Source organism: Azolla caroliniana, unplaced genomic scaffold, assembly GCF_043228905.1.
Source record: "Azolla caroliniana isolate FFs.n. ecotype wild unplaced genomic scaffold, voAzoCaro1.0.p SCAF_12, whole genome shotgun sequence".
Taxonomy (NCBI): Eukaryota; Viridiplantae; Streptophyta; class Polypodiopsida; order Salviniales; family Salviniaceae; genus Azolla; species Azolla caroliniana.
In genome coordinates, this window is record NW_028230447.1 from 7992186 (window position 1) to 8006347 (window position 14162).

At 36.6% G+C, this 14162-nt stretch overlaps 2 protein-coding genes across 2 annotated transcripts; one reads left to right on the forward strand and one right to left on the reverse strand.

The window, feature by feature from the left end:
- The first annotated feature begins 4833 nt into the window (after positions 1-4833).
- On the forward strand, positions 4834-8690 carry LOC147857020 (uncharacterized). Its single transcript, XM_087328597.1, has 4 exons — positions 4834-4966; positions 5286-7521; positions 8071-8128; positions 8207-8690. The coding sequence occupies exons 1-4, from the start codon at positions 4834-4836 to the stop codon at positions 8669-8671; spliced, it is 2892 nt and encodes a 963-aa protein (XP_087184723.1). The 3' UTR covers positions 8672-8690.
- A 2006-nt stretch (positions 8691-10696) lies between these two features.
- Positions 10697-12676, reverse strand: LOC147857021 (BolA-like family protein). The gene is made up of 3 exons (XM_087328191.1): positions 12402-12676; positions 11284-11351; positions 10697-11074 (listed from the first exon to the last, which is right to left on the reverse strand). The coding sequence occupies exons 1-3, from the start codon at positions 12633-12635 to the stop codon at positions 10921-10923; spliced, it is 456 nt and encodes a 151-aa protein (XP_087184317.1). The 5' UTR covers positions 12636-12676; the 3' UTR covers positions 10697-10920.
- Between the last annotated feature and the right edge of the window lie 1486 nt (positions 12677-14162).

The following is a 14162-nucleotide window of genomic DNA, read 5'->3' on the forward strand; positions in this document are numbered from 1 at the left end:
TCTGCACTCTTGCCCATTGCCTAGTCAGATTGTGCCACTGTGCCGAATAGTTTGAAAACCATTCGTTGTTTGGGGTCATGTGGAATGTTGCAGTGGAGTCCAATAGCCACGTGTGTGCATCTTGTGCATTGTAGAAGACTTCTTCGATCATTGAATCCTCTAAGGAGAGAATTTCTCATGATCGGGTGTCAACAACGTTGATTTGGCTGCCCACTAAAGAGTGGTCCGAGTCAGGTTGTCCTCGATTCCGCTCAAATTGTTGACCACTCTCTTTCCTTTTGATCGACCAACAGTCGGAATCATGGTGGCTAGCTTTTCTGCAATGTGTGTAGAATTCACTGGATCAACCCGTTCTCGACTTCGACCGTTGTCGATCTCCCGTCGTTTTCAATCGACTACTCAAAACATTGGAGTGCTCAAATGTAGCTAGACTTTCAACCTTTGAGGGCAAGTATTCGAGCTCTTAGCCCACAAAAATTAACTCGATCATAATCGTCAAGGGGGGAATTTTAGTTCTTGAGTCGTCACTTTTGCACAAGGACGTTAAGCTTTTGAGGGCTCCTAACCCTCTATTCGAGGCATGAAGTTGTTAAATGACATTTAGATGAGGTGTCTACACAAACTCGATTGAATATTCCTAGAGAGTTGACACACATAATATCGTATTTCCACCATCAAACCATATTCCTTAGAAACTTCGCGACTTTGTGGATGTTCTTTAATTCATATAGGTTTTTGAGGAATTGTTTTTTCCATTGCATGTATTACTACAACAGAAGGAACTACCTCTAGGAAATACTTTGCAATTTGCAAGAAGGATGTGACCATGACTAGAGAAGAAAATTATTTTGTTGGAAAAAATACATCTAATTCAATATGGCTGACAAATGCAAGCGATTACAATCACGAATGGTATGAATTACATTATGCTTATTAATTAGGTTCAATTTATAGGACTAAAAGACTTAAATATGGAATCTCATTTTAAACTAAATATAAAGAAGGACATGATGTGGGACAAACTGAAAGCAATAAGGTTCCATGTTGTTTACAAATAGTGGGAGATGACAAGTGAAAATAAATACACCACACTTATATTCTCAACCATAGCATATTTCAAGTTTTTACTTTATAACAAGTCTAATATATAATATGAAGATGGTGGCATGCATACTAATGAGATGACGACTAATTTACATTAGGCAATTTAAGTCATTACCATTTGTAAGCATGTGTTGTTAACAATCCCTAAAAATAAGCAATGATGTTTGATATATGTTTCAACTTCCTTACTATCATAATAAGGTTTAGTATGTGTTAGGTATATCATAAATAGATAATGCATGCCATTTCTTAAATGTGGCTCATACATGCCCGGCATAGTTGTTTTATATGGACACAATGAAATAAAGCATCATGATATATCAGCTCATGGTTCATTAAAGATACATGTGAAATATTCAAAATAAGAGTTTTCAAGTTAAATGAAACATTAACTAATAATGAAATATAGAACCTATAAACAAGATTGGAAATAAACCAAGGATGTGGTCATCACCTTTTACTTATATTTCTTTATTGTAAACTTAAACCTAAAATTGCTGAAAAACATTCGTTCAAAAGGTGTATATATAAATGTGGGTGAAAGAAAGAGTTAGAAATATATTCATGAAAAGGTGTTGTAACTTGTCTAGATCTAGAGTTGTGTAAGTTGCTTAAAAATCCTTGTCGATATTTGTTCATATTATTGAAGTAGAAACAAAAATAAGGTTAATTGTTGTTAAATGAGAGACTGCTGAAAAACTTGCATCGCATTTATCCAAAGTGGAAAGTTATATATGATGACTAGTCTAGGGAGCAAATATATTATATTTAGTACAAAAGACGTAAATTATACATGACAACTTTCGACTCATGGATTATTTGTGAATCATAACATAATGTAAGCCAATTATTCTAGAAATCTTGAGATGTCCATTCCAGATATTTATTCGTTGGTGGTTGACTACATACCACTTTTATTTTGTGAGAGATGTAGGTTCTTTTTTTGCATTGATAAAGGGCACAGACTACATGCACAAATGTTTATTTTTGGAAGGTCTAAGTTCAAGAAGCATTGTTTGAGGCAAGGCTTTGTCACCTTGATGTGTCTTAGAGTTAGTAATGTTTGTAAAACTGAAAGGTAACAAATGAAGCATCTATGGACCAGTATTAAAACAGAATTCTTTGAATGAAAAGAAACACAAAAAATCAAAGGTATGTACATGTTTGCAATGCTGAATTGGTTCCTTTCCTGTGTATATTTATATATGTCCCCAATCTATTAGCTTTGTTACATCTCATAATCATACATTTTGATACTTTGAAATCTCTTAGTAATACATCCGTGATTTCTCCTCACCATTTCCTAGGTTTGAACAAAGAACGATTAGAATTGGCTAGTATATGTGTCACTTTACTTGTAAAATGTCATTATCCCATGACACAATTTTCACACTAGTAGTTCACAACTAGTATATTTATTTGCTTGTCTTATAAATGTAGAGAATTTAATTTGTGTACAAATACTAACATGTGATGCGGCCAATTCTCATCACATCTATGATTTGGCATGATATTTAGCACCTACAGTAATTAATGGATGGGCTTATTATGTTTACAATATACGTGAACTTTAATCTTTTGAATTTTAAACTATTATTGGATTTTCTTCTTTTCTTTGATTCAACTAGGAATCCTTTTACTTGAAACTATGCTTGACATTTATAAGTAAATCTAATATATATCTAGTTAATGAGGTTTTGTGTCATATTTATCTATATTTGAGGTTGGTTTGTCATCACAACCTTTGACATGTAGTTTTTTTGTCTACCATGATAGAATGCTATAAAGAACTCACATGTTGAGACATTGTGATTGAGATGCATAAGCAAATATCTCTTCAGACGAAGTATGCTTTCAGGGAAGGAACCATTCTTTTGGGTATGTGATTTACATATTTTGTTCACATTCTTTAATTTTATTGATATATGTAATGGAGATTGTTGATAAATTGATGGTTCAATATGGAAACATAGATTTATTAAAAGTTATTAGAGTAATCATTATCAAACAATTAATTCTTATGTCAATACACACTTTTTACTAGATAGAGAGCACAAATAGAGGAAATGGTATGCATGATTCTTAAAATGCAGATGTTCTTTAAATGAATAGAAAGCAACATTCTTGTAGCGGCTATGAAGTAGACAAATTATTTATCCATCAAACGCATCTCAGAACAATGTTTGTTACTTTTAGACCCTAATTCGATCCTTTACCTACCAACCCATCAATTTCATCGATTAGAAAACAAACATAAATCTCTTTTTCGTTAGATGAAACACAACTTTTACCACATATTTCACTATCTCATCGAATTACCATGGTCATTGCTTTCATTTTGAGGGAGATATTTGTCAAGAAATAAACACTTACATTTCATATTTATGAGAAGATGGCGGGTACCTTCAACCATTAGTTTAATAAAAGACATGATCTCTTTTGTTTTATCTTTATGGATGACTGCAATTATATGCATTAGTTAATTAATGGGAAACTACTTATATCATGTGTCATTTTCTTATACTCGAAACGTATACCTCTTTCACCTACAATGAAGTCTCATGGATGAAACAACTAAAATACCATATGAATGTGCTCAGACCATAATGATATTATACCATCTCAATACACTTACAAGAAATAAAATTACAAATTCATTAACACTTCTACATACTTCACCACCATAACCACAATGAGCATGATGCTTTCAATATAGATAACAGTGGTCCAACACGACAATCATGGCATTTTAGGTCACAAGCTTCTTCGATATCTATGGACAATGATGATATTGAGGTACTATTTCTCCAATGCATATTTACCATAGGATACATTTTTATTAGCCATTAAAAGTTTAATATGTTTTATGCTATGTAAGTGATGATCCAAAGGAATATAACAAAGCAATAAAAAGTTTTAGAGATAGGAGGATTATGTGTAGATGAAGTATACAAGTGAATGTGGCTTGCCTTAAAAGGGGCACATGCAAAGTGCACATGGGAATCAACATATAGTTCGCATGTTGTCCTAGTGTGTGTGCGATAAACCTATCTAGTGCTCAACAAATATGCACGAGTTGTTCTAGAAGTATACAATGGATGTGCCTTCCCTTAAAAAGGAATGAGGAACGAGTGCTCCCTTGTGCACATGGAATGTGCCTAGGCTAACACTTACCTACATGTGCAAATTGTAAAGGGAGATCAAAATATGGTTCACATGTTGTCCTTGTGCATTTGGAGTGAGCCTAGGTTTTTGCTATTGACAATACGCACGAGTAAAAGTGCATCCTACATATGTGTAGGTTGTTCAACCAATATGCATGAGGGGCTTACACATCTATAACCTGTCTCTCTGGAGTGAGCCTACTTAGTGCCCCACAACACATGTACAAGTTTTAAAGGGGGAGGAGGGGCAACAACATACGGTCAATTGAAGAATTTTTATGTGGAACAAACATCAAATCTATTAAACCCAAAGTTCAAGTCTATAAAGCAAAACCTTTATCACTTGCATTGTGTTTTTATATTAGATAATTGTATTTTCATGTAACTTTGTGAACCTATTAGGAATAATTTTCTAAATAGATGAACTTATGGGGATGTCAAAAGTCTGGTAAAAAATGTATAGAGACAATGTCCACATTCAAGCTTTGACAAATTATGTCTTGTTATAATTGGTTGAGCATCGTGGTGATCAATGCTTTGTATATGATAGACTAAATATGCATCGATGTCTGATCAACCTCAACTATCAAATCCATTGGCATTCGTGGATGAAAAAATTAGACACCTCAATGAAAGATTGCTAGAAGCTAATGACTTGATAAAGCAGCATGTGAAAGTGGCAGAAGAAGCAGTTGCTGGTAAGAAAATGGTTGTTCATTTCCATTGTTGTTGTCAAATATATGTAATGCCTACATGCATGGTTTGGTGGAGTAAATATTCACATTTCATATGTTTCAAGTAAATTGGTAGCTCTATAATGTGGAAAATGAGTTCCCTAGGAGATCTTAAATAGGAGACTATGAGAAACATGCTAGCTATGTTCATTTTACTATTTGAGGAAAATTGTCATGGTTTGTTAGAGGGTTACAATACTTTCACAAGGCTAGGGTACCATCTAAGCAGGCTTAGATAATATATATAAACATTGATTTGATAACATCAATCCTCCATTTTCAGGCTGGGAAAAGGCAAAGTCGGATTATGTATGCATAAGCCATCAATTGGATGTTGTACTCAAGGAAAAAAAAGCTTCTGATGACATTGTTTCTCACTTAGATGCAATGTTGAAAGAGTGTTTGCAAGACCTACGACATTTACAAAACAAACATGAACAAAACCTCAACGAGAGAACCCGAGATTCGGAAAACGTAAGGTTGGAGCTTGAGGAGAAATTGGCCTACGCCAATCGAGAGCTAGCAGGGTTCGGGTATGAAAATGCACGTCTAAGGGCCATGGTTCAAGAACAAGATGATACCATTTTGAAGCTCCAAAAATCTTGTTCACAAGCTGAGGCGGGGGTCGAAAAGATGCGAGTGTGTATTGAAACGATCGAGAAACAAAACTCATCACTCAAATATGAGGTGATTATGTTGAACAAGGAAGTTGGCATACACATTCACGAAAGAGAAATCAATAGAAGGTCTATCGAAGCGGCTAATAGACAACACTTGGAAGATATTAAAAAGATCAATAGATTAGAAGCTGAGTGCCAAAAGCTACGAGGTAATGCCCAAAAGAAGATTTTGAGTCCCGAGTCTATAACCATGAAACTACGAGATAATAATTTAGATGGAGAAAAAAGTGAGTTTTGTCTAAGTAACAATATTCAACAAACCCATAGCCCTCAAGGACTTGGTTCACTAGAGTCTATACAACCGGAGTCATTAGTCAAGACCCGAATGCTTTTTTCCTCGCAACATTTTCCTGACATGGAGAACGAAGAAACATTGGGCAACAAAACCAATGAGCTTCAAGAAGCGAACCTTGCATTTGCTCATACAACGAACAAGCTAACGGCGTTGGAGAGGTGTGTTCACACCTCGTTGAGGCGAGTGCAACCATTGTCGATCAATCATGTTATTGATGATTCCGATTTTCCTAGTGTTCTCGGCAATCCAAACAAAGAATCAAGCCAAGTTTCAATTCTAGAGAATAACAGTCATCATGAGGAGAGCACCAATGTGGCTGATTCATGGGCATCAATGAGGTATCTAAAAGATTTCAACAAATTGTCATCGGATTCGCCAAAGGCATCGGGATTCTTCGACTCGGTTGATGATTTCATCGAGATGGAGCGTTGGGCGACTTTCTCGTCTGAGGTTCAAGAGGGACGGCATGAAGACCATTCTTTTCAACACATTACAAGTGTCATGGATGAGCTCCGAGATCATGTTTTTGAGCTTTCTAAAGCCATAACTCCAAGGGATACCTTGGGCACATCATTGGTGGAGGAAATGGAAGTGGATCCTCATCAAGGATGCTTGTTGTCTAGAAAAGACAATCCTAGAGACAAAATATCTGAATCGGGAACACGGCTCAAGTCAGTAGTATGTGGGCTCATTCACTTAGTTGAATGTTTGGCCTTGGAAGTCATGGCTCAATATGAGGTTGGTGGTACTTTCAAACAAGACCCAAGTACTACAATTAGCCCTAATTGTAGCCCTACCAATGGAGACACTCCCTCGGCCTTCAACCTTGGTTCGAGTATGAAGCATTTTATGCTTGTTGCAAACCAATTTCTAGATGGGCAAGTGGAGCTTGAGCAATTCATCGGCGAGCTTTCGTATGCATTAGAGAAAATAAAAAAGTTTGACTCTAACAAAAACCCAAGTATAATTAAGAAGGTCAAGCAAACACTTGACCAAGATGAATTGAGTGACTTAGATGGCTTGTTTTCAAAATCTAGCAACTCCGATGGCTTTGAGCATTTTAGAGTTTTGAAATCTTCGGATGAAGTGGTGACTCACTCACTGGAACCTCTGATAAATGATGGAGCTGTAAATCTCGGAGCCGAAAAGGTCACCTTGGATTCAAAAATGAGAGAAGAATTTAGCACATTGGAGCAAATGTTATTCGAGGCGGAACAAGAGAAAGGGAAGATTCAAAACATGTTGGTGCAAGAAAAAGAGAAACTCAAATATTTCACGATTCGCTTATCCGATGCCGAGCAGCTTATCGCGAATCTCCGCATAAAACTCGCATTCGTAGAGTTTTCAAGAGATGTAGCAAGCAAGAAGCTCACATCTACTACCACAACAAATGCAAAGCTCATTTCTCAGCTCAAGGAATGTCGATCAGAGTCGAACCTAACCACCGAACGGATGAAATGTTTAGAGGAAACCATAGATATCCAAAGAGCAAGGAACAAGGAGCTCAAACTCAAAGTGGAAGAGTTGCAAGAATCTCTACAAAGGTATGTGTGGCATAAACCTATAGCTTCTTTCTTTGTGTGCAAATCACCTATATGCTAGGAGCATGTGTATGATTGTAACATTAAGAGCCAATAAACTCAATTTCAAAGTTGATGTCTCTAGATGGCGTTGGTTCCCTAAATATAACCATAAAGAGTCAATATTGACCCATCAACTCATGGATGTCCACAAGTCACCATGTGAACGTAGACCTAGGGTTTCATTGTATGTTACGGGTTGGTTATCGTTATGTGATATCTCTCTTCTACCATGTAGGGGTGTGACCCCATTGAATAAGTCTCACCAACATGACACAAGTAAAAGCGTAAGTACCATCTTTATGGTATGAGACACAAGTATATGTCATACCTTTACCAAATGTATCATTCCAAATGTGGTAAGAGCATACATTAATTCATAATCTTACGCAAACACATCTAATGAGTATAACCCTAGCCTAATTAGCAGAAGATATATACCCAAATTTCCCACCATTAATGTAAAGTATATCTCATACATTCATGACACAAATGTGCCAATTTTCATTATAGGTTTAGCTCGAGCAATTTTCAAACTGAGGTTGATTTTGTTGGGGCTAAAAATGACAAGGTAATTGTCTAACATCTACCTTTAAATGGACAATTAGTTTAGTGTATATGTTTATTTATGCTCTTATTTAACACACAGGAACAAAACATTAATGCTGCCACTTTAAAGTTGGAGGAATATGATCATACCATCCTTTCTTTGGAAAGAAAACTAAAGAAAATAGGGTTTGACCAAATGGCATCACCATCCAATAACATCCAACAAACAGCTCGCAGAAGTAAATCTGATGTCGGCATGGTTGACGAGCATGTGGATTGTGACATCTTCGTTGTAACGGATGATGAAATTGTTCCTAGGGGCAATGTGACATCAAAAAACCCTTGTGACGGACAATGTGTTGAGAAGGTAGGAGATCTAATCCATGGCATGGGAAGGTCATCGGATACATTAACAGATCCAAAGCCCATGAAATATGTCGATAAGTTAAAGAAAAATTCTCGGTTTCTATCGAGCATGGATCTTACTAAGTCCTTGACTTTGGGTTCATCCTCCAAACACGGAAGTAGTTTGAATAGGTTATTTTCAAGGCCAAAGAAAACTTGATGAAGCTTATTGCGATGTGAAATCGCAATAAACTATGATCAAACACTCAATCGTGTACACATTAAGGTTTTTTTTATTGTTCTTTAGAGTTCTACAAAGATAAAAGCAACACTTTACATTTTGTGCACCATGACATTATTATACTCACCATATTTAGACAAGTACATCAAACAATTATCTTGAATGTTAAAGGGGACATGTTCATGATTATTTTATTTCTTTATATGAATAATAATGGAGAAGCGTCATTTCTATGCTTCACAAATATACACACCATCATTTCATAATGTTTTATTCGCTAATATAGCACATTACATGCTCAAGCAAAACAAATTACGTGAATAAATATACTTCGGAAGTACAACTATCTTGATACAATTGACTTTAGAGGCAAGCCATTATTATCATATTCTCATCTCGCAAGAGAAGAATAGGTTGTTTTTTAAAAATTATTTAACTTCGTATTGACTAAAAGATCTTATAAATTTCAAATTCTTGTGATTTTGGGAGAAGAAATTGGTGTCTTCCGCATAGGTTTCTTGACCGATTTGCAAGAGAATCATGCTTCATCGTGTCATTGTCATGTCCTCATGTGGAGCATGTTGTTGTCATGTACTATTAAGGGACAAATTACTTGCTCATTGTTGATGTGCATTTCTTGATATTCCATGCACTTGTTCGGTATATAAACCCATTCCCTTGTGGTGTTCCTTGCCCTTGGCAATTACTTGATATTACTATTTATATTCCCTTTCTACATTTGTAACTATACAAAACTATCACGGTTCACCTATTGACAAGTAACACACATATCAAACACACCCCATCTCACCATGAACACGACTCTATCAATGGGCCAATGTTTCTCTTTGGACAATATTCTCTTTAGATCTATAAGTCCTCTCTTGATTGATGCTCTTTTTGCCTATACCTTTCATCAGCCCTCTTCATGCCAACATGTCATCATGAATGTTTGGGTAGAGAGGATAGGTGGGGGAAGGCATGAAAATTAGCTCACAAATAGCCTAACAAGAAATTTCACACATTTACGATTCTTCGTCCCTTGGCATCCATGACATATACATCCTCAAGATACATGCATTTCCGTCGAACCCTATGAAGTTTCCAAATTCTCTCCTTCCAAGAGTTGACACTAGAGGAGGAGATTATGTCACAAACACTGAGTGGATTGTAAGATTGTGAGTATGCAAGATAAAATGACAAACATTGCTACCAATCGTCAAGGTTGATGTACAGTTTCATCTCTAAGAGTTCATCATTTGCTTTTAAATAGAGTATGGTATTATCACTGAATAGGGTGTAATAAACTCCAAATACAAACACAAGAGTTAGAAGAAGCAAAACATCGATGTTTACAATCAAGACAGATATGTAGTTATTCACAAACAATATCATGTATAGAATCTTCTCATGGGAATATTTGGCAATGATCACCAACCAATCATGAACCTTTGGGTATGCACTAGAAATAGAATGGTGCACCTAACAATTTTAGCTCTTTGGCTGTATTGAGAACAATTAGTTATAATTGTGTTCAAAGTAATGCAGATATGAAAGAACCCTTGGCAAACAAAACATTTACTTGGTCATCAAATGTCACCTTATGATTTCAATGAGAGCAATGTAATCCATAACCGATTTATAGAATCGACTTGACAAATTTTGTTGACATAGATTAATATAGTTTACTTATTATATTTTTGTACTTATGCAACAAATAATCCTTAGTACATCAGCAATGATCTGGTTATGTATGAGATGACTTTTCTCCTAGGTGGGTGTGGAGTTTATGTTGTGTTCAAGAAATTTTTATAACAAAGACCGTAGTGGAGACTGCATATTGTGATGGAAAAGGAGTGAAAACAAAATACAGCAGAAGAATTCGAATATGTTAATATAGAGCAAGAATTCATGTGGACACTCACGTAAGGAAAAAAAATCTCGTGTTAAAATTGACCAAAAATCATAGGTAAAGCTTGAACCAAGTACCTACCCATCACTACCCACACAAAATCAATTCTTCAAGCTCTATTTTCCAATGGATACTTGAGATGTTAATAATAATACTGTACAAACGTGACATGATCACGAAACAACTTACATGAAACCGAAAATGCTTCCCAAATGAAGCTACTTATATATGAATTCGGGATCAAATGTAAATTCTAGAAAAGATGTATATTCGTTCAATTTCTTTTCTGTTTTTAAGCTCAAGCTTTTAATTCTTTTTATTTACCTTGTGCAAACTCCTCGGGTGTCAAAGTCCGCATGCTATCGACCGCATGCACTACACTCTGGAGCTCCTCCCAAATCGCTTTGTAGACCATCCTCTGGCGATTCATACTTGATTTTCCCTCAAATTCCGAGGATACTACCTCAATGCTACAGTATGTATCAATTCCACCACCGAATAAGAATTCAAAAAAAATTCTATGTCAAATTCTATTTATGTGAGAAATCCAGCATATATTAAAATTCTATGTAAGCCCAATACGACATGGGTTCAAGTCCTTCCTCCCACCCTTGGGTTGCAACTAATATAGCAATTATGAGATTATTAAGAAGCATAACGAACAATATCATTCTCAAACCTGACATGGCGCCCGTCGCCTTGAGCATCTTTTACAACCACGTTATCTGTGTTTAACTGCTTCTTGATCTGTTGAAAGGATTCACACAAACACATACAAATGAATCCACCCTTCCGACCTAAAAAAATTTTGTCATTGAAATTCTGATGTGCAAGTATTATGGCATTTAGCATTTTTATACCTTTCTGATGACATACTGGGGTAAATCTTAGAAAAAATTGTATGCATACACGCAAGCACACGTACACATAAACCATCCATCCACTTAAGCTTGTTGGGGCTAACCTCACAACAACAAATACATTCATCGGAAAAATTCATGCATAAATGCACATATCCCTCATACACATACATAAGGCAGGTATATGCATGAACATACCATTTATCCACATAAATAGCTCATTGGGGGGGGGGGGGGTAATTTAACAACAAATACATTTATTGGGACAATTCATGCATAAATGCACATACACACATACCACTCACACACATACATTCATCGGGAATTTATTTTATTAACATCCATCCACATAAAACGACATTCCATTCATACACACATTGATTCCATCCATGTACATGCACATTCAATCCATCCAAGCACAAGCGCAGACAAACATGCCATCCATACGCATACATTGATTGACAATAACCTTACAACCAACCATCCATTCACATGTATATGCATCCATATACACGCATACACACACAGATTGACACATGTAAATGGAGACATAAACGCACATACATAGAGACACATAAACATCCATAAATATAAATTGAGACGTAGTCACTCACATACATAAGCACATAAACATACATCCACACAATATACCATGGACACATACTCTCACAAATGCACACACAATAACATAGACACATAATCACATATATTCGCACGCAATGTCATAGGCACATACACAATTATGTAGATACATACATATCAATATGTTCATGAGCCCTCGGAGGATTCAATCACCCTTTTCATTCTTGATGTATTCGTAAAACAGACATTTTCAGAATCAAATAGAATTAATAACAAAAATAAAGGAATAAATATGAAATGATATCCAAGAGAAAGAGTGTGTGTGTGTGTGTGAGAGAGAGATTAAACAAAATACCTTATCTGTCATAGAATCTATGAGGGTAGATTGTGATGAAACATCATCTATATTTGCTTTCACAGATAGGTTGAAGGAAGAAGAAGAAGAAACAGAGCGACTCCATAGCTTCGTGTTCAGAAGTTTAAGATGGAAGTGAGCGAAGGAGGAAGATGAAATGGAAGTGGGTCTGAAAGGGGAGGGAGAAATGCGAGCAGAGAATGAAGAAAGGGAAGATGCAGAGGAGGCTGCCATCGCCTCTTTTGTTTTTTTATCTCTTTAGCTCTGCTACCTCTTAATCTTTATGTACAAATATTTGTATACATATACATACATATGTACTACAAAAGACTACCCCTCCCTCGTATTTTATGTAATTCCCAAAATACCCCCCCCCCCCCCCCTCCCCTTTGCAAGAAGATGCTTGTGGAATTTGGTACCTCATTTTTTTGGAAGCTCTCTCTCTCTCTCTCTCTCTCTCTCTCTCTCTCTCTCTCTACATTGATGAGATCACTCATTTTATTGCTCGTAAGGGAGGCAATGGAGTAGCCATTGGGGGTACGCAAGTCAGTCTCTTACTCTACGCAGATGACATCGTCTTGCTCGCGGAGTCTGAACACGACCTACCAAAGCATCTTAATGCCCTAGATGTCTTCTGCACACAACGAGGACTGGTAGTGAATCTAGCGAAAACTAAATTCCTTATCTTTCATACATCATCCTGAGTTAGGAGTAAATGTCACCTAATCCTCTCTCATAAACTAGTTGCGGTGGTTGGATCATATGTATACTTGGGAGTCACTTTTAGTGCTCATTCAGGTAAATTTTCGATGACCCAGGCAACCAAAGATAGGCTAACGAGAGGGTATGCATCTCTCTCACTCTTAGAGAGACAATGCCACCAGGCATACTTTCAAGAGCCACGGACTAAGGGACATCTCTTCGACTCATTAGTGACCCCTTTCCCTCATGTATGCATCAGTAGTATGGGCTCCAGGTCTAGTAACCATCTTTCATGTGGACACAATTAGAGAGACCTTTGGTGACGATGTTATCACGTCAACCCCGACCCAAATCAACAGTACCATATGACATTATTAGAGCAGAGTTCAGTTTGTCCCTGATGTTAGTAGAGGCACTTTTCTAAGTGGTATTTTTTATTCATCGGATACATAGCCAACCACAAGATTGGATATCCCATCGAGCCTTTGAGGCATCCCAATCCCTATATGCGTTTGGAGACACTAGCTCTTGGTATAGCATTGTAGTGAGTTGGTTACTTGCAAATGGCATAGACATTAATAACCTACCTCCCCTTAAGTACAACCATGGGACTGATCAAACTTTAATCTCTCATGAAGACCGTAATAAAGTAATACACCAAGAAATATGGCAAATTTACACCCGATATAAATGAATCACCCCGCGCAAGCCACTCCCATCTAAAATGTTGTACTATAAGGAACACTTCTTGCACTTCTCTAAGTTAGGCTTTATTACACGACTAAGATATCTAGATACATCCTTATCAAATGCACTAAGGGTGGCCATTGAGAATGGTCGGGCTAATAGTGTTCCTCGAGAGGGAAGGCTATGTAGGTTACGTCACATAGAGATAGATGATGAGTATCACTTTACATGCAAGTGTCCAACTTATGCTGAGATAAGGGTGGAATACCAAGACATATTAGGACCCTCTCCCACTCTCTCCAAACTATTAGATACCCCGATATAAAGAGACCAGGTAGGTATATCTTAGAGTTAAAACAACATAGGGAGAAT

What these genes read in the sequence shown, in the direction of transcription:
- LOC147857021 (XM_087328191.1), bottom strand. Translation starts at nt 12,635, where the DNA reads ATGGCAGCCTCCTCTGCATCTTCCCTTTCTTCATTCTCTGCTCGCATT. An exon ending in TAGATTCTATGACAGATAAG is followed by an intron (nt 11,352 to 12,401) that starts GTATTTTGTTTA and finishes TCCTTTCAACAG; the next exon opens with ATCAAGAAGCAGTTAAACAC. An exon ending in GGCGACGGGCGCCATGTCAG is followed by an intron (nt 11,075 to 11,283) that starts GTTTGAGAATGA and finishes TACATACTGTAG; the next exon opens with CATTGAGGTAGTATCCTCGG.
- LOC147857020 (XM_087328597.1), top strand. Translation starts at nt 4,834, where the DNA reads ATGTCTGATCAACCTCAACTATCAAATCCATTGGCATTCGTGGATGAA. An exon ending in TTGCAAGAATCTCTACAAAG is followed by an intron (nt 7,522 to 8,070) that starts GTATGTGTGGCA and finishes TTTTCATTATAG; the next exon opens with GTTTAGCTCGAGCAATTTTC. An exon ending in TTGGGGCTAAAAATGACAAG is followed by an intron (nt 8,129 to 8,206) that starts GTAATTGTCTAA and finishes TTTAACACACAG; the next exon opens with GAACAAAACATTAATGCTGC.